Source organism: Rhinatrema bivittatum, chromosome 1, assembly GCF_901001135.1.
Source record: "Rhinatrema bivittatum chromosome 1, aRhiBiv1.1, whole genome shotgun sequence".
In the NCBI taxonomy this organism is placed as follows: Eukaryota; Metazoa; Chordata; class Amphibia; order Gymnophiona; family Rhinatrematidae; genus Rhinatrema; species Rhinatrema bivittatum.
Window position 1 is genome coordinate 767,791,603 of NC_042615.1, and position 20,179 is coordinate 767,811,781.

Consider the following 20,179-nt stretch of genomic DNA (forward strand, 5'->3'; position numbering starts at 1 on the left):
TCATTTCTATGTTACAGGAATTGTTGCCCACTTTGTCACGGCACATACAAGTGCATCCACAATCAAAAAGCACAACTGCTCTCTCGTAGCTGGATCCAGGGGGTACAGCCCTTCCACAGCTCATCCCCCTTTAACATTAGCTTCTGGGGCGCCACATTCAAGATCAATCAATTCTTGAATAGCATCCATAACGGTAAAGAAAAATTATGCTTTTCACAAAGAAATTAAAATGGGATTTTTCTTTGGCTCAGACATGAAGTCAGTGCCCTGCACCCCGAGCATCTTCAATGTCTGTGAAGTTAGAGCTGGCAACTCCAGAAAGTAAGGATCAGCTTCATCATCCATGCCATTTAGTCCCTATCAGCGTTACCCGCAGAAGTTCTAGATGTACTCTAATGCTTACCCGCAGCACCCAGCATGCAGGAATCCATCCAAAATATGTGCCAAATACACGGTTCAGGTAGATGCCCCCAAGTGTTTACCTGAGCACTCCTAAATGCATACCTGAGTACCCCTAAATGCACACCTGGGCGCACAAGCATGAAATAATGTCAGACCCTGTTTTGCAGCAGTGTTGTGTGCAGAAAAGCGCGCAAATGCCGCCACGGCTTACCACTTGGTGACTAAGCAAAGCCTGAGAGCAGGGCCTAACCAAAAATGCCGCTCACCCCACCAAGTTGCCACAACTCCCCAAGCTCCCCCAGTGACGGGAATGGACGTCAGATAGGTGCGCCAAGCTCGGAGACCAGCAGGGGGATGGAATCCCTAATAATTCCCCCTTTTTTTTTTTTTACTACTCTACCTGAAACTCAGCCTATTCTGGCTGAGTACAGAGTAAGTCTCCAGTTATAGGAGGAGTGGGCAAAGGCCTTTGCCACGCTCGGCTTTCTGTACCCGTTAGCCTCTTAGCTGTTTGTCTCTGTACAGCTAAGTCCAAGCCAGAAATCCAGCTACCCAGACCGAGGCACTCATCTGAGGGAGAGATCTACAGGTATCACCTCAGGAAAACTCAACTAAGGGAGGGACCATAAGGTATCACCACAGGAGAGCAGGGCAAATAATCCTTCTCTTCATTTTTTTTATTTTTTTTTTTAAATAAGCAATCCCCAGTAGGGAGGTGCATGTCCACCATCTGCTGCAGACAGAGAATACTGGCAAGCTGATGTCACTACAAGAGTATAGATACCATGATGTCAGCTTTGCTCCGTCTCCATCTGCTGGAAGAGGCGCATAACTGGTGTGGATTAACCTGTCTGAATGCTAAGAAAAGCATAAATTAAGTTCCTGCACATTTAAAGAGAGCCTACTTTAATGGAGAAATGAAAAAAAAAATATAAAAATAAAACTATGAAAATAAGCATCTCAAGATGGCATTCAGGTGCAGCCTTTCTAACTCATAACAAAACTTATGACATGCCCTTTAGAGTAGCAGTGGGAAGAGGAACGTTATGGGAGATAAGCAGGTACATTAAGGATCCTACTTGCTACTCAGTCAATACTGTAATGTATGAAATACAACCTCTATCCTACCAGATTTACTTGTATGCTGGGAATGGGCAAGTGTTTGTATCTAAAAGCACAGGAGGAAGACAGAGCTTTAAAAACAATTTTAGTACTGATTTAAAATCAAACGAAGAAAAGTATGCAAGAAAACTTAGCATTAAAAAAAAAAGTACTACTAAGGTTTGGGTTGACTCCATGCCTCAGTCAAAAAGGGAGTAATAATAAACCTAATAAATCAAGCAAAACATTCAGATCCTGTCTATAAAAAGATAAAATAAAGCTAGATCAGTCAAACTATTTAGAATACCTTAATAAGTCACATTAAGACTCCAACAATTTCAATGAAGTCCCTGCAAAGTTCTATGGTAATATAAATTGTCTGCGGACCTATTGACTACATTTTACAGAAAAAAAAGTGGAACATATGCTAATACGGGATTAATGAATGCTTATCTAACAATATTACATGATTCAAGTATTTTACATTTATGTCTCACTAAATAATTAGAAAAATCACTTCAAAATCCAAACAAAATTTTTTTCATGTCTTTAATGCTATAAATAATATAGAAAAGTATCCCAAAGCTCAGAATTTTCCGACATTACATTAAGAGTTAAAACAGTGAAGTCTAAAATCACTTCTGAGCTGCAAGGTTTTTATATCTGCCTTGTGGAGCATTCTCAGTATTACTATACCTCATGACCCAATTGTGAGTCCTCTGAAACCTGCTAGCAGGCCTGAATGTACAGTTTGGAAACTAATGACTATTTAATCTTTCAAAATATTAATTTCTGAATTTTTGGACAAAGAAAACTAGCAAATAAGGAAAAAAAACCAATAACCAGCTATTACTGGAAAACTGACAGTAAGGCCCTTTCTTTAATTCACAAATCACTTTATAACGACAAAGTTGAATGGTTCACAGCATCATTACATTTCCATTTTCCCTCAAGAACAACACGATCATCTAATACTGGGTTACTTCCAATTCCATCAGTAAAAGCTGCACATCTGAATACAGTCCATGAGAGAGCACTATCGATTGCCAGACCTCGATTGTGGAACTCCCTACCACAAGACCTTAGGATGGAATCAAACAAAGTTTTTAAGAAAGGAGTTAAAATATGGCTGTTTTATCAAGCCTTCCAGTAACTTATTCTGTTTTTTAGTTTTTCTGTCTTATTAATTTTAATTTGTTTTAATATTATATTTTGTTAATTTTAGCTAATTTTATAATATTTTGATATTCTGTATTTATATTATCATTTTAAAATTTTAAATTGCTAATGTTTAGACATTTGTCCATTACTGTAAACAGATATGATATGTACACATGAATGTCGGTATACAAAAAACCAATAAATAAAATAAATAATCTACCATTGGACATAATGCCAAATAGTGGTTCTGACTCAGTACTGGATTGAGCATTACCATCTCAGAACTGGCTGAAAACCAAACACTGCACCATATTTTGGTATTCAAAGGTGCAAGGAAGAAATATTATTTCTATGTTGACATTTTAGAATAGGAAAAAAAATGTTATTTGGTTTGATAAGCAGCCTACTTACTACAAAACTATGTCTGGAGTACTGACTGTCAGAAAATGGCTGCTCTGGGAAGTATTGCTGCAAGTAATAAATACTGACTTTATGTGGTTAATAGCTTATAACTTTATAAGTGTTTCTTACATTTTTATTTTACTTTTTACCTTAATCATTGTGTTCATTGTTTAAAGAAACAGATGTTTTGTTTTTGTTTTTTTTTAACCATACCACATTCTTTAAATCTTTATAAATACAGTCTCCAGTCTTTCACTATTTTTCTCTAAGGGCATTTTCCAATTATATTCCTTGAATTTTAAATATATAGTTTCATTACACATGTATCACTTTCCAGATTTCTTTATAAGTAACTTAATCTGTCAACAGTGGTGCTGATATAGTATCATTTTGTCATTTTTTGACAATGTCAGTGACTTTTGACCCTCTATCACTATTATTTGGTCAGTTCACGTCCTTGCTATATTGAACAAGAGGCAGAGAAAAAGCATTTATACAGACTCTGCAGTATTGACCCACCTTTCACCGCCATAGCATAACATTCCTTGAAATTATGTATATATACCTTTATAGATATCTATTCAGTTCAAAAAGTATGTGTTTTCCAGTTTATGTTAATTTTTTGCATCTCAGTTAACATAGCACCGTTCCCCGACCACAGTACATTTCTATACATATAAAAGAAAGGCAAAAAGCATGCTGTATATAAAAAAAAGTACTATCAACTTTTACCCAAAAAAGTGATTATGAAAATTGAACTTGCTATTAATTCCATTTCTACTTAATGGAATCACTTTTGCATAATTAAGATGCCTATTGGGGTGAGTTCTAATAGTAGAGAAAACTGTACTCTTTGTAAGTTGAGAAACTTTTCATAGAACTAACATACATAAAAATCATCCAACAATGATACTGTACTTAAAATTTGAAAAAGGGCCCACTATGCTATTAAAAACTTAAGTGCACCATATCTAGTTAAATCCTATCTTGGCTCCATAGAAAATATTACAAACTGCAAAAACATCAAATAAAACAAAAGTTTTATCAAACTTATTTATATGAAATATTTAAAATATTTGCTACACTTATTTTAACACATTCTAAGTTACTGCAATGTTGACAATACAAAACATACCCAGACTGCAATTAACATACGATCTAAAAAGATAAAAATGTTAAAAAACAAGCAAAATAAACAGTAACTATTACCAAAAACTGATAAAATACAAAATCAGAATGTCTATGAAAATAACCATATTTTTACATTTAGAAAAAAATGTCTTTGAATAGCTGATTCCAAATAATGGGAGCCAAAACAGAAAAGACCCTATGACAAACAGACATCTATTGAACTTCCCTCTTACTGAAAAAGCTATCAACAGACTCTCACCCAGTGAGCCTAAGGTATGATTTGAGACATAAAAAGAAAGCATATCCCAAACATTGCATGACCTAATCTTTCTCTATCACTGATTTTTCAAATATCTCCAGTCTCATAGTTCTTGTATCTGAGTATTAAGACTCAGATAGGACACACCTTTCTCATCAAGCAAAGTTTATATGTAAAAAGTTATAGTAACATTATTTAATAGTAGAGGTAACAAATGTACTTTGAAAGTAAACAATGTTTCTTGACAAAGCAGCAGTAAGGTATGAAGGCACATGCTAAATACTACTATAGGACTGATTCATTTATTCAAACCTTACAAATATTTACTAGCTAAATATATTTGGAGAGGTTGGATCATTATATGAGAAGGCCATAGGTATATATAATTTATATATTTTATTATTAAACAATATGAAAAGACAAACATACATAGAAAGAAATTTTAACAATATGACAAACAAAATGATATACCGCAGAATCAGATTCATATAGCTGTATGTAAATAAAAATGTTTTTTTCACTACCCCTCTACTGCCAAAAAAAAATTAACAGCTAAAATTCTTGAGTCTACTCATCAGCAGTTATATTACATTGTAAATTACTGCAGCCTTGAACGCTTTCATGGCAACTAATTCCACACCTGGGGTAAAGTTCAAGACCAAGGGCATTAAGAAACTTGGAGAATGTAATAATCATCATAAGTGCACATTTCTTGAAATTGTTTCTATGGTAATTAATAAATCTGAAAGAAATAAGCTTTAAATCTGCTTGAGTATTCACTAGCTACTGTCAATAGGCTCATATGATGAACATTGACTGGTACGATTACTAATTAGTAACGCCGTTCCTTTAGGGTTAAAATCCTCATAAGATATACATTTATAATAATAACAAAGAGAAAAATGCTCCGTATCTGGACCATTTTAGTGTGCAATATTTAAACACCATCATTTCATCTTGGAAGGTAAACTTATTACAAACTATCTTTTTATAACAGACAAAAATAAAAAACAATTACAATAATGTTGGTATTATTTTACACATTATTCACATGTTGAGTGTTAGCAATTTCAAATTTTTCTTGTAAAAAGCTTCAGCATTTTTTATTACCTTAACTAAAATGTATTAATTCTTAATATGACTGATGAGAAAGAGATCCTTTTAAAACAAAACACATAGATAAATGAAAGTGTTGGGAGCCTTAAGTCGAACCAGAGAAATTCCTGTTGACCACTGCACACCAGCATTACTTCATGGAGACGATCAATAGATATTAGCTTTCAAAAAGACAGCTATAGAAAAAAGCTGCATCATATTTTTAAGATGACGAGGTAAGGTTTAAATTGTCTCACTGAAGACAATCCTTTTCTGCCTCCTGCTTCCCAGCTGTTCTCTTACTTTTAAACTATTCATTTAAAATAAATCTAATTGATGTCAATTGATTTTAGACAATGTTTATCCATTAATATTTTTCATCCAATATAAACCATTCAGCTGTTTAATATCTAAACGAGAGATATTCCATCTATTCATAATCACGCTAGAGTGCCATAAAATCTTTGCTTGAAATTTTCAACTTTATTTAAACCAAAGAAATGAAAAAATCCTCACATTTGCTTTAATTTAGGCAGCAGCACTAAAGATTCTTGCAGCAAATTTAAGGAAATGACATAATTCCATGCGGGTTAAGTATATTAAATAATCACTACCACATTAAATCATTTGTAAGCAATTAACTTTTTTTTATGATCCTATAAGAAATATGCAGAAGGTATATTTTCCATGCAAAAGCATGTATATTTTTCTGATTAAAGATTATATTCTACAGTATTAATACACTCAAGAAAAGACACCACAGTAGCCCTATATTATGTCCAAAATAAATACGTAAAAGGGAGTAAGAGACATTACAATTATTTTCTTTAGAGAGAAAACATGAAATATTCCTTGGTGGCTATTGTTAAAATTAGACAGATCAAGGCGGCTAATGGATATATTGGAACCTTTTCCCTAGGGTACACCAGTGCGCCACGCCACTGAATAACCAAAAATAAGATTACTGTACTTCATACAGGTTTCTCTCAGCCTACCTTTCAGATTTTTCATAATGTAATTTATATAGGCTTCTAGTCAATAGAAAGAAATATAGTTTTCTTTTAAGGCCTCAAAAAAATCTATAAACAGCTCAATCGAGTCTCAGATGCTAAAGGTGGCTTGCTCAGTCTATAGATATGGACTTCAGAGTGCTGGCTGCTCCAATAGTATTTTAAGGAACACATAGTCTTTTCACTGATACATAAATTCTTCAGATATTTTTCTCTGAACATGCAACACATGTTGGCGACAAGGACAGATCAGTTAATCACTTTAGGAAATAGGATGATTTTCTATACTTTCCCAGACAGATAAATAAATAGATATGTATACATCCACATCAAACTCAGGCAGAGACATTTTTTTCTTGCAGAATTTTCTTTGTTCTATTTTTTATACAGTGAAATAGATCTTAGTACCTAGTGTTTCAGCTAATAATTACATTCTTATAAAAGAAATATTCCACCCTCTCTGTGACCACTAGCTGGAATTACCATATTCATGACTTTTCTGTAAATCCTTTGGGGCAGATTTTCAAACACCTATGCACGTAAATCCAGGAGGATTTACGCGCGTAGGGGGGTTACACGTACTGGGCCTATTTTCAAAAGGCCCGGTGGCGCGCATAAAGCCCCGGGACATGTGTATGTCCCGGGGCTTTTCTGAATGGACGGGATGGGAGCAGGATGGAGCTGGGGCGCCGGTCCAGGGGCAGGACCGAGGCCTCCGGCACAGCGGCCATTTGCTGCTGTGCCAGGGGATCGCATGCCGGCAGGAGGCAGGCGTAACTTACAAAATAAAGGTAGGGGAGGGATTTAGGTAGGGCTGGGGGGTGGGTTAGATAGGGGAAGGGAGGGGAAGGTGGTGGGGGGCGAAGGAAAGTTCCCTCTGAGGCCAGTCCGATTTCGGAAAGGCCTCGGAGGGAACAGGAAAAGCCATCGGGGCTCCCCTAGGGTTCGGCGTGCGCAAGGTGCACCCCCTTGCGTGAAGCCGACCCCTGATTTTATAACATGTGTGCGGCTGCGTGCGCATGTTATAAAATCGGGTGTACATTTGTGCGCGCCGGGTTTGTGTGCACAAATGTACACCCGCGCGTACGTCTTAAAATCCAGCCCTTTATATGGAAGAATCTAATCCTTGTTCTTTACTTGCAAAATGTTTTCCTTCCTCCCCTCTGCGAGGCCCCCTTCCCCATTTTCGTTAGACCTGTGAAAACGCTGCATCACACTGCTACTTGAGAAAGAAGATCCTTCATTGGATTTATATGGCGGCAGCATTGGAAGGACAATAAATGGTGTTCAGGGAAGGAGGCCTAGTTGCACCTGTCACAATTAAGTGGAAGGACTGCTGAGGGGTGGGACTGGAGATGTACATTTGTCAGAGAAGAAATACTTTACTATGTACTCCCAGACAGGGGGTGCAGGTTTACATGGAAAGAACATTTCATCTTTGGCTAGAAAATCTTGGAGGAATATTTGAAGTGCTGCTGCCAACCTTTTTCAAGTAAAGAAAAGGTTTACATTCTTCCAAATTAAGAATTTCCAGTAAAGTCATGAAGAATATAGTGATTCTAGCCAGTGGTCAGAAATCTCTCTATTCTAGGGATGCAATTTTTAGCTCAAACTGTAAGCATTAGCATCTATTTTGCAAATTGATCAATAACCATAGGGTGACCGCACCCTTGCATGCTGAATGACAATTTGCAAAAACTGAATAATCAACATGCAGCTACAGGGTTGGCCATAGAAGCCAGCTCCATTTAAACATTCTGCTATCTAGGATACAGGGCTGTCAAAGCCTCGCCCCTCAAGTTTTCCTGCAATTCAAACCTTGATTACTGGGCAAACGTTGTCTCCATGCTACAATGTTCTAGGCTATAGAAGAGCAGGAGTCACTTATGAACATACAACATCGTTCTTAGGTGTTGAGCAGGCCAGTCCCAGCCATCAAAGCTGAAAGCATGACAGGCAGCTCATTTCTGCTCTCACCTATCCATGCAACATAGAGACAGGAAGACAGATAACTTGGTATTCCCCTGCCCAACCAGTTTTAAACACAATACTTACCTTGTGCTCAATCCTGTTGAACTATGCCACGGACCGTTTGATGTTCCCCACCTCACCCGGACTGAAAACAAGCTGTCCATGTACAAGCGAGATGGGTGGAAAAATGGCCAAAACGAAGAGGGTGGTGGGTAAGCCGACTCATACTTATATTGCGGTCTCCAATCCATCCCCCACCCCTCCACCCCCATACCAATATACCAAACTGCACTCCCAGGATCTGGAGGCGGAGCAACCTAGATGGGAATGAGTCAGCTCCTTTCCTCTTCCACTCCCCATCCCAGGGTGGTTTTCTCTTTCCCCCCTTCTTCCACAACTCCCACTCTCCTCAGCCACCATATCCCCCCAGCCCTCTCCCTCTAGTCCTCCCTCTTCTCCCAGGGCATCAATCGAAGCAGAGGATGCTAGTTCCTTCTCCTCCTGAGCACATCACCAGTACCACTTCTTAGACCCTGATTATGGAGAGACAACCACTGCCTCATGCACATGGGGCCATTTCCCCAGTCAAGAAAATGAGGAGTGGCTTTTCAAAACCTTGGCTGGCAGTGTATATATGCAACTACTGCAAATGTATTATTTATTTAGTAGATTTATAGCCAGTCAAAGCTAAATACTTATTTTTGGTGGATACAAGCACTATAAAAATATATCTCTTACAACTACAATTAATAAATGTCCCCAACATTAAAACAAAAATGAAAATCAATTAGCAAGTATGACAGGAGTTCTGTAAAGCTTCATGAGGTACAGGAATAAATCTGAAACATGTGCTTTGCAGGATATCTCAAATAGCTTTTGTAAAAAAAATAAAATAGGGCTTTAACGTATTTTAACAAACATTTATAAAATATAGTATTTAATAAAAAGAAGTAAAAAAGTGTATGGAAATGCTACTTGATATTTAATTCATCCAAATGAAACCTGCATACTACAGTTCGATAAGCAGATGGGATACAGGAAATCCAGCTACAGAAAAGCAGAGATTGTGGATTTGCACATCCATTACTAACATTAAGATATATCCTAAAGCTGAAAAATTGTAAAATCTTAGCCTTCTATAAATTCTAAGTAAAAGAAGGGTGGAAACTATCCTAATAGTATTTCCCATTCAGAGAACTTTATTATGGGGATAAAAGCACTGTAAGAATGAAACTAAGGGTGGATAACACCATTTTGCTTTAGCCATGGTAGAAGCTGTAGAAATATTTTTTCCTTTTTCATTTGCACTTAGAAATGCAATGTTAGCACTGTGGCAAAGATGCTATGATTGACATCTACATTTTTGACAAACCTCCATCTGGCACTGATGTATCTGTTATACTAAGCATATTTTGCTATGTTGTAAAACTTCCTTGCAAACTACCTTTCAAAAATAAAATCAAAATTGAAAGACAAAATCACTTGATAAAAATTAATTTGCTCCCAAGATTGTCACGGAGACAGGCACATTACAGTAAGCAAGTCAATTTTAGCAAATCCACATTCTTTAACGAAACCAAGAACAATAACACAAAATCGCAGGTTAGTTTACTCTACATTTTCTGAACAAGTGTATAAGTAATGGCAGATTTGCAATTGTCTAGGGAAGTCATTCGGCTACCTTAATTTCCTTGTTTCCCAATGGACCAGTTTTAAATCAGGTGGGGCTCAAATAAGCTAAGATAATGAATGATAAAAAGTCAAAGGAGATGACTGCATCAACAGGTTGTAATATAACACTAGCATTGATTTTATAAATTAACATAGTGCCATTTCTCATAACTTAGCAATCAAAATTAATATTTACATTTGTTTTCAGCCAATGTGTTTAACAATATGAGGCAGCTTATGCAAATGCTAAGTGTTTGTTCTAGGGGAAAGCACTGCAGTTTTCTGGCCCCTGCACCCAAGTGTCTTCCACAATAAATTTACCATCAAGAAATGGTAACCATCCACAATATATTGTAGAGCTACTTATTTTCAATGTAAAATTTCGTTTTTACAGAGGAACATTTTGCAGCAAAAAAAAAAAAAAAAAAGTAACTTGCAGAAAATCACTAATTCTGGAATTAATCAGATATCAGACTGGCAAACAAAGAACAAAATGTAACTTACTGCTTTATCACTGGCATACTCGAGCAAAATATTGAACACAAACTGTTTTTTCCATTCTCACAGTATGAAGACAATTTTTACAGTGATTTTAAATGATAAAAACCAAACAAAATATGGTTTTGTCATGCTAATCGAATGTCAGTTAATTGTCCTCCACAATGCACAAATTTTCAGTACTTTGAGAAAAGTTTCTACTGAGGGGTGTGGTTAGGGAGGGAGAAAAAAATAATAGGCTTAGACTTCATTTTCAAATTTCTGTGGCCTTTTTTCTGTTAAAAAAAAAAAAAAAAAAGTAGGTGCAAATTTTGGTGGGTACTTTGTACCAGCAGCAAACTGGAGCAAAGTTCCCAGCTTAAAAAGTCATCATTAACTTTGTTCCAACATGACCATTTGAAAATTGCCCCCTTTATGAGAACTTGTGTCACATCTTGATTTCAAGTCTCAGAGAATGTCACCCAATCACACAAAATCTTTTCTTAAATAAAGCATTCATTAGGGATTAAACATTGAAAAGAAGAAATGAAAACTACCCTGTACTGCATTAAACTCAGAATACATGTATATGCTTACCTGCTGTGATGTCATCATCTACAAGATCATGTTCTTCTTCCTGAACTTTGGCTTCTGACCCTATTGAATCTGGACTTGCACTGCCAGTTTGAATGGATTCTGCTGTCACTCCAGCTGAAACAAATTAGATTATATAAAAATTCTAAACCAATCATTTTTGTTTTCAATTGATTTTTAAATAGAAAAACAATCAGTTGAATTAGATGACCTATTCCTGCACATGGGAATACCAGTGAAATTTTAGTTTATATGTAGCTGAAGATGTGTAAGCATAAGGGAAAGCAAATTCTAGTAGCAAGAATGGAGGTAGAACTATTCAGGAACATCAATTTCACAGTTACCAGGCAACCTTCCATTTTATTATAAGATCAATTCAGAAATAGATACATCAAGCCTTCTAAACCATTTTAACAGAATCCAAGTAAATCCTCCATTCTTCATCATTATAGGTTATGTGGGGCTATTCTGTTGCATATTCTGCCCTACAAAGTGGCAGCTTATTATGTCCAGGACTTATCAACAGACCGAAGAAATCATTTGGAGAAAAAGAAATCACTGTACCAGCCCCAATATAGGGAGAGTTAGAATGAAAAAGCTCTCCAAGGACTAGTGGAGGTAGACATAGGGAGGAAGGTTGCTAGGTTGGCGGTTAATTTATAAAAATGCATTCCCTGTAGAACTGCTGTTTCAAGGCAATGGATCTTCATATTGCCAGGAAGGATTTTGCAGCAAAGGATACTCCTAATGGATTTTTATTAGAGGAGAATCAGAATATTCTGGGTCTACCAGCCCTTTACTAAAGAACTTAGTGATAGCAAAAGTGTGCTTCGTGTACATGGTATATATTTTATGACCAAAGTGATGAACATTCAAAATAATCCTAAGGGTTGTGATCTTTTCATTTATGATGATAATCTTGAAGTAACCTCTAGGGTACTTGAGTAAACTTCATCATTTCTAGTTCAGAAAAGTTACTTGCAGGGAAGTGCGTGTGTGCGAGCCTCAAGGATCAGTGTTGGGACCAATTCTGTTCAATATCTTTGTGAATGACATAGCAGAAGAGACAGAAAGTTAAGTTTGTCTATTTGTGGATGATACTAAGATCTGCAGCAGAGTGGAAATGCCAGAAGGAGTAGAGAGAATGAGACGTGACTTAATGAAGCTTGAACAGTGGTCGAAGATCTGGTAGCTGGGATTCAGTGCTCAGAAGAGCAGAGTCATGCAGCTAGGGTGCGGTAATCCAAAAGAGTTGTATGGGACAGGGTATTAAAGGCTATTGTGCACGAAAGAAGAGGGGGACCTTGGGGTGGATTGGCCACTGTTGGAAACAGGATGCTGGGCTTGATGGACCCTTGGTCTGACCCAGTATGGCATTTTCTTATGTTCTTATGTTCTTATCTAGTGGTCTGAAGACTGTGAAGTAATGTGACAAGGTGATAGCAAAAGCCAGAAGAATGCTTGGCTGCATGGAGAGAGGTATAACCAGTAAGAAAAAGTAGGTGATAATCCCCTTGTACAGGTCCTTGATGAGGCCCCACTTGAGTACTGTGTTCAGTTCTGGAGACCATATCTCAAAAGGGACAGAAACATGATAGAGGTGGTCCAGAAAAGGGTGACCAAAATGGTGGTGGGTCTCCAACAAATGACTGATGAGAAGAGGTTGAAGGGCCTAAATATGTATACTCTGGAGGAGAGGAGGTACAGGGGAGATATGAAACAAACCTTCAGATATCTGAAAGGATTTAATGATGCCCATTCAACGACAAAGCTTTTCCGTTGGAAAGAAATCAATAGAACTAGGGCTCATGAAATAAAAATATAGGGAGGATGACTCAGAACCAATGTCAGGAAATATTTCTTCATAGAAAGGGTGGTGGAAGCCTGGAATGCCCTTCTGGAGGAGGTGGTGAAGACAAAAATAGTAAAAGATTTCAAAGGAGCATGGCATAAACACTGTGGACCCCTTAAGGCTAGAGGATGGGAATGAAGAAAAGAGTGCACGGGGGTAACTTGCTGGTGTGGTGGTTACTACCCTTAACCAATAAGCCTTTATGCTGTTGATGCAACTCCATTATTGCTCTCTGATTCAAAGGCAGGGGGAAAAGAGGAAAAGTGGAATTAGATTCAGACAGCAACCAAGTTCATTGAATTGCACAATCTGGGAAAACAAATAAGCATGGAAGTAACTTGCTGATATGGCAGTTACTACCCTTAACCAATAAGCCTTTATTGCTGTTGATGCAACTCCAACATTGCTCTCTGCTTCAATGGCAAGAGGTAATGGGGAATTGGACTCAAACAGCAATCAACAAGGGCCCCTGACTTTGATAGTGTGGGAAACTGATAATTATAAAGGTGGCTTGTGTGGCCAGTAGTTGCTACCATAACTCAGAATTCAAGAAAACCTAAAACATTCAAAAAAGAATTAAACACTTGGTTGTTCAACAAAGCATATCAAACCACCCAAAGAATCAACTAATCACCGCCCTTCATTACAACCTCATGATTAAATGAATATCAGCACAACTATACTTTTCTAAAATAAGAATGAACTCGTTTTGATCTTAAGCATGAATTTGTTTACTACTAAGCCTAATAACATGTTGTTTTTTTACACCCCTTGTCAACCCCTTTATCCCTATAACCTTATTTTGTAAACCGTTATGATGGCGTTATTTTGCGTTTCTGAACGACGGTATATAAAACTCGTTAAATAAATAAGTAAAAATAAGCTTGCTGGGCAGACTGGATGAGTCATTTGGTCCTTTTCTGCGGACAATTCTATGTTTCTATGAGCTGTGTGGCTGAAAAGCTCTAGTGAAAGGGAATGTGTTATCCCACCTTATCAGCCATAATCTCTTCTATTACAGTTTGGAGCTGGAGATGACTCAACTAGAAGCTTTGAGAGTAGACACAAAAATACATGGTGGGATGGGAAAGGGGGGTTGGTCCTAGCTAGCTACCAACAATGTACTACTAGAATTATGGCATGCTTTTGTATGCAAGTTCTCTTTCAAGACAAGTTCATTAAAGCTAGCATTTTAATTTGCCTTCTTTAGGGCTTTGTGAATTAGTAATCTTGTAACTGCCTCAAAGGGGTTGAAGAGAACAAACAATTGCTAGTCAAAAGCCTGGAACTAAAGACAGAATGGCTAATTATGTAGATTACTGAGAACTAGGCAGTAGAAATCCAATGGATTTAAAACATATTTGAGGGGAATCCCAAGGCCCAGTCTCCTAACTTATGTATTTGAGTATACAGGCATTTTGGTGTGTCAATAGAATGTACAACACTGTGTATGCAAGCAAGCCCAGCAGAAGCTATATGAAAGTCAAAAGAAATGAACTTCCAAAGGCATCAAAAACACTGAATGAACATGCACAGGATGTGATTAGGAGAAGCAGAGCCCTTTTGCCCAACTCCAGACAGATGAAATAAGTGACCTTAACTTTAGCAATACATCTAGGAGGTGACTAAATCAGAGGCCTTTCAAGTTTACAGTCAATAAGAGTGATCATAGAGCTACAGTGATCTGGCTCAGTGAGTCAAGTATCCTATGAGCAATCATTTCTAGGAGGCATGTGAATAAAATGAGAAGCTTGGGAATGAGTGCCAAAGTGGTTGCATGGATTACAAACTGGTGGACTGATAGGAGACAGAGTATAATGGAAAATGGAACATACTCTGAACAGAAACCAGTGTTAAATCGAGTGCCACAGGGTTCAGTTTTGGGACTAGGTCAGTTCAATATCTTTGTGAGCGACATTGCGAAAGGGATAGAAGGTAAAATTTGTCTATTTGCGGATGATATTAAGATCTGCAATAGAGTAGACATGCCTTAAGGAGAGGAGGGATTTAAGAAAGCTGGACAGGGGTCGAAGATTTGGCAGCTGGGATTCAATGCCAAGAAGTACAGAGTCATGCATCTGGGGTGCGGTGATTGGGGGGGGGGGGGGATTGATGTGCATGGACAAAGAGATCTTGGGGTAATAAGACAAATCAGAGGAAAGTTTAACCAAATTCAGGAAACAACTAGCCTATTACAAAAAAGTAATACTTGATGCAAAAAAACAATTCTTTAGCTCAAAAATTGAAAAATTTACAAATAACCCCAGAGCTCTATTTAACATAGTAAAAAAGTTGACTACGGATAAAACAGAGGAACCCCATACCCCACAAGAGATTAAATGCAATGAAATTGCACAGTATTTCTCAGACAAAATAACTGACCTCAAAGCTAAGATACCGATATCAACAAAGCAAGAAATTAAGATGCAAAAAAGAGACGTGACACCATGGGCCAAATTTGACGAAGTATCCCAAATCGAAGTGGAATCCATGATAAAAAATTTGAACCCCGCCCCTCATAAAATTGACACCATTCCCACCTTGGATATAAAAAAACTAGCTGACATAACCTCCCCTACTATAGCTAAAATAATTAACCTATCACTTAATGAAGGCCTTATGCCAGACTCTCTTAAAGGGGCTATAATTAAACCAATACTGAAGAAAAAAAACAGCGACCCAAACATCTTGAGTAACTATAGACCTGTTTCAAACCTACCCAGTCTTGCTAAATTAATAGAAAAAACGATACAAAAAAAACTAGCTGAACATCTAGACAAAAAACATACTTTACCCCTCACAACACGGCTTTAGAAAACACTATAGTACTGAAACATTACTTATCTCTCTAACAGATAATATATTACGTGGGTTTGACAGTGGAAAACACTACATCATGATATTATTAGTCCTATCAGCAGCATTTGACACAGTAAATCATAACATACTACTAAATAGGCTTGAAGAAATAGGACTTCAAAACAAAACAATTGAATGGTTCAGGTCCTACCTAAACAATAGATTCTTTCAGGTACAGATAAAAAACACTATTTCAGACAAAATCCAGCTAAAAACCGGAGTCCCCCAGGGATCAGCACTTTCGGCGACTCTATTTAACATTTACATGCTGCCCTATGCCACCTCTTAGCCGGTCTAGGTATCATGCATTACATATAGGCGGACGACATCCAGCTAATTTTACCAGTAGACGAAACAATTGAAAAAACATTGAACCTAGCAATGCTATACCTAGGCATAATTAAACAACTGCTGTGCCAAATGGAACTAGTAATTAATATTGAAAAAACAAAATTCATACACCTTGAACGAAAAACAACTGAATTCATCCAGAATCCCATCAAACTCAGAAACAATCAGATAGTGGAACTAACCGAAAAAAACTCGAAACCTAGGAGTAATAATTGACAATGAAATCAACCTCAAACAACACATATCATTGAAAGTCAGAGAGGGGTATGCGAAACTAATGGTCCTTAGAAGGCTAAAACCACTACTAACCCAAGTGCACTTTCGAACTGTTCTTCAAGCACTTATTTTCGCTAGCACAGACTATTGTAACACACTCTTCCTTGGATTACCACATTCAACGCTAAGACCACTCCAAATATTACAGAACTCTGTAGCCAGAATCCTAACTGGAAAAAGTAGAAGGGACCACCATCACTCAAACTCTTTCCAAATTACACTGGCTGCTAATCGAACAAAGAGTACAATTTAAAACACTTTGCACAATCCACAAGTTAATTAATGAAGAAAATACTGATTGGTTAAACACTGCGTTAAGACTACATGTTCCCCAAAGAAATCTTAGATCAGCAAATAAAGCCTTAAATAACCATACCCTCTGTAAAGACAGCTAAACTAACACAAGTAAGGGAGAGAGCACTGTCGTTAGCCGGCCCTATATTATGGAACTCAATGCCACCCGAAATAAGACTAATGAGGGATCAAAAACTTTTCAAAAAAGGCTTAAAAGCATGGCTTTTCAAAAAGGCTTTTCAAAGTGAGAATGGGAAATAGGTGTTACTAAGAAACAAGAAAATGACATACACACAGGCAAAAGTCACCTGAGAACATATGTGTTTTTATTTTTATTTTATCATACTTAAGTATTAAGTTAAAGAATTACAGTATACCGCATCTACGGTGAGCTCATAAAGAGAATTTTAATAAACTTTACATATAGCTTATAATAACGAATCATGTATCTGAACAACTATGGCACCCTCTGGTTAAAGTAAATCCATTTCGAACTTATTTATGTGCCTATTTGTAAACCGTTGTGATGGTATATCACTAAACGACGGTACAGAAAAGTTTTTAAATAAATAAATAAATAATAGTGTTTGGAAATCTGAAGATGGCAAAGCAATGTGACATGGCGATCGCAAAGCCAGAAGAATGCTGGGTTGCATAGAGAAAGGAATAACCAGTAAGAAAAATGAGGTGATAATGCCCTTGTACAGGTCCCTGGTAAGACCCTACTTGGAGTACTGTGTTCAGTTCTGGAGTCCATATCTCAAAAAGGCCAAAGTCAGGATGGAAGCGATCAGAGAAGAGCGACCAAAATGGTGTGGGGTCTGTATGAGAAGACCTATGAGGAGAGGATGAAGGATCTGAATATATACACTCTGGAAGAGAAAAGATGCAGGGGAGATATGATACAGACCTTCTGATACCTGAAAGGTTTTAATGATGCACATTCAACAAACCTTTTCCATTGGAAAGAAATCAGTAAAACTAGGGGTCATGAAATGAAACTCCAGGGAGGACGACTGACATCCAACGTCAGGAAATTGTCTTCATGGAGTGGGTGGTGGATGCCTTCAATGCCCTTCCAGAGGACGTGGTGAAGAGAAAAACAATGAAAGAATTCAAAGGGGCATGGGATAAACATTGTGGATCCATAAAAGCTAGAGGATGGAAATGAGGAAAAAAATGCATGGAGGTAACTTGCTGGTGTGGCAGTTACTACCCTTCACTAATAAGATTTCCTACTCTTGATGCAACTCTATTATGGCTCTCTGCTTCAACATCAGGGGGGAAAGGGGAATTGGATGTGAACAGCAATCAACGAGGGCCCCTACTTTTACGGTCTGGGGAAATAAGTAAGTATGGGGGTAACTTGCTGATTTGACAGTTAATACCCTTAACCAATAAGCCTGATACTTTGATGCAACTATAACATTGCTCTCTGCTTCAATGGCACGGCATAACAGGGAATTGGATTAAAACAGCAATCAATGAGGGCTCTGACTTTTATGGTCTGGGAAACTGATAAGCATGGGGTAACCTACACAGCACAACACACCATAAGCTTGCTGGGCAGACTGGATGGACCATTTGGTCCTTTTCTGCCTTCATTTCTATGTTTCTATCCCTCGCTGTTGTTAAAAGCACCAAAAACTATGGAACAGAGGTTTGAAGAAAGTCAGCATGTAGACAGGACAGTGGACCATGCAGCTGGTATGAAGGTGAATACACCACAAGTGAGCTGCCATAGATTATTCTGGACTATACAGAGGCAATTATATCCACAGTTTGGATATCAAACAGGACATGTTTAATAAAACACTTCAAGAGACATTGTAGGTTACTATTAGGGTGTTGGAAGAACATAAGAATTTGCCATACTGGGTCAGACTGAGTGTCCATCAAGCCCAGCATCCTGCTTCTAACTGTGCCCTATCCAGGTTACAAGTACCTGCAAGTAACCAAACATTAAATACATCCCATGCTGCTAATGCCAGTAATATCAGTGGCTATTCCCTAAGTCTACTTGATTAATAGCAGTTTATGGACGTCTTCTCCGGGAGCTTAAAATCTTTTTTAAACCCAGCTACACTAACTGACCTAACCTCAGTCTCCAGCAACAAATTCCAGAGATTGTGTGTTGAGTGAAAAAGAACTTTCTCTGATTTGTTTTAAATGTGCTACTTGCTACCTTCATGGCATGCCCCCTAGTCCTTCTATTATCTGAAAGAGTATAATAATTGTTTCACATTTACCTGTTCTAGTCCTCTCATGATTTTATAGACCTCTATCATATCCCCCCTCAGCTGTCTCTTCTCCAAGCTGAATAGCCTAACCTCTTTAGCCTTTACAAGGCTGCAGGTTAAGGGTGGAAGGAGGGGAGAAGAGCATCCTTAGATAAGTATGGACATTGACCCATGCCAAAGAACCCAATCGAAAGGTGGTAAAATAGAGGGATGTCTGTGATATGGATAAGTTTTCATGCTCCAGTGATGCTGCTGGTGAAGGAGTACCCACCTTACTCAGAAAAGCAGCATAAAGAAGTGATCCCATCCACTGCTAAACCTGTTGCCAGTTGCCTTGCTTGAGGTATTAGATAATCCCAGGAGACTGACTGGTGTGAACTAGATTCAGCCATAACAGCAGACAGCAGGTTTAGCATAATATGTCGGAGAACGAGGCAATAGAAAAAGGATGCCCTAGTTGTTCCTACGTCAGGCGTTGCAATGGAAATCAGAGATGGCAGTGTTGATCCCATGGAAATGCAAAAAAGCACCAAGAGAAGGAGTAGCACCTTAGATTTTGGTTCGGGTACATGCAGTTATTTGTTACAGCTAAAAAACTATTATGTGTATTCTGTGATGCTCCAAGGTAAATGGAAAGGATGCTTAAAGTGTGTCTATGGTATGTATAGTGTCTAAGTGACAAAAGTAAAACATACAATACAAAACTGTCATAATAAGATGAAAATGTTTGAGTGGTAGGTGTTTAAAGACATGCACAAGGATCTTTTCCCATAATTTTTAGACTTAACTATTAAAACTTTTTTTTTTGGTGGGGGGGGGGGGCAGGGAATATAAGAGGGGAGGAATAAAGTGCATTGAGACAGATTGATAATCTTATCTATGTAGTGACACCTCATCAACATTTTGAGATTAGAGCTAGTTCTGATTTTTATAACATATTACCTTACTGGACTCACACATGGCGCTTTGCCACATTTTTTTATACTGTATGCAGTATAAATCATACAGTGGCTCTTAAATAAGCATACTTTGG

General features: G+C 37.7%; 1 protein-coding gene across 3 annotated transcripts in view; it reads right to left on the minus strand.

Moving 5' to 3' along the window:
• The window catches only part of WDR7 (WD repeat domain 7), a 1,145,388-nt gene that overhangs the window by 624,337 nt on the left and 500,872 nt on the right, over nt 1-20,179 (minus strand). For all 3 annotated transcript variants that reach the window (XM_029579728.1, XM_029579736.1, XM_029579721.1), the window contains one exon: nt 11,278-11,391. In XM_029579728.1, coding sequence (XP_029435588.1) covers nt 11,278-11,391 — 114 coding nt within the window. The remainder of the gene's footprint in view (nt 1-11,277; nt 11,392-20,179) is intronic.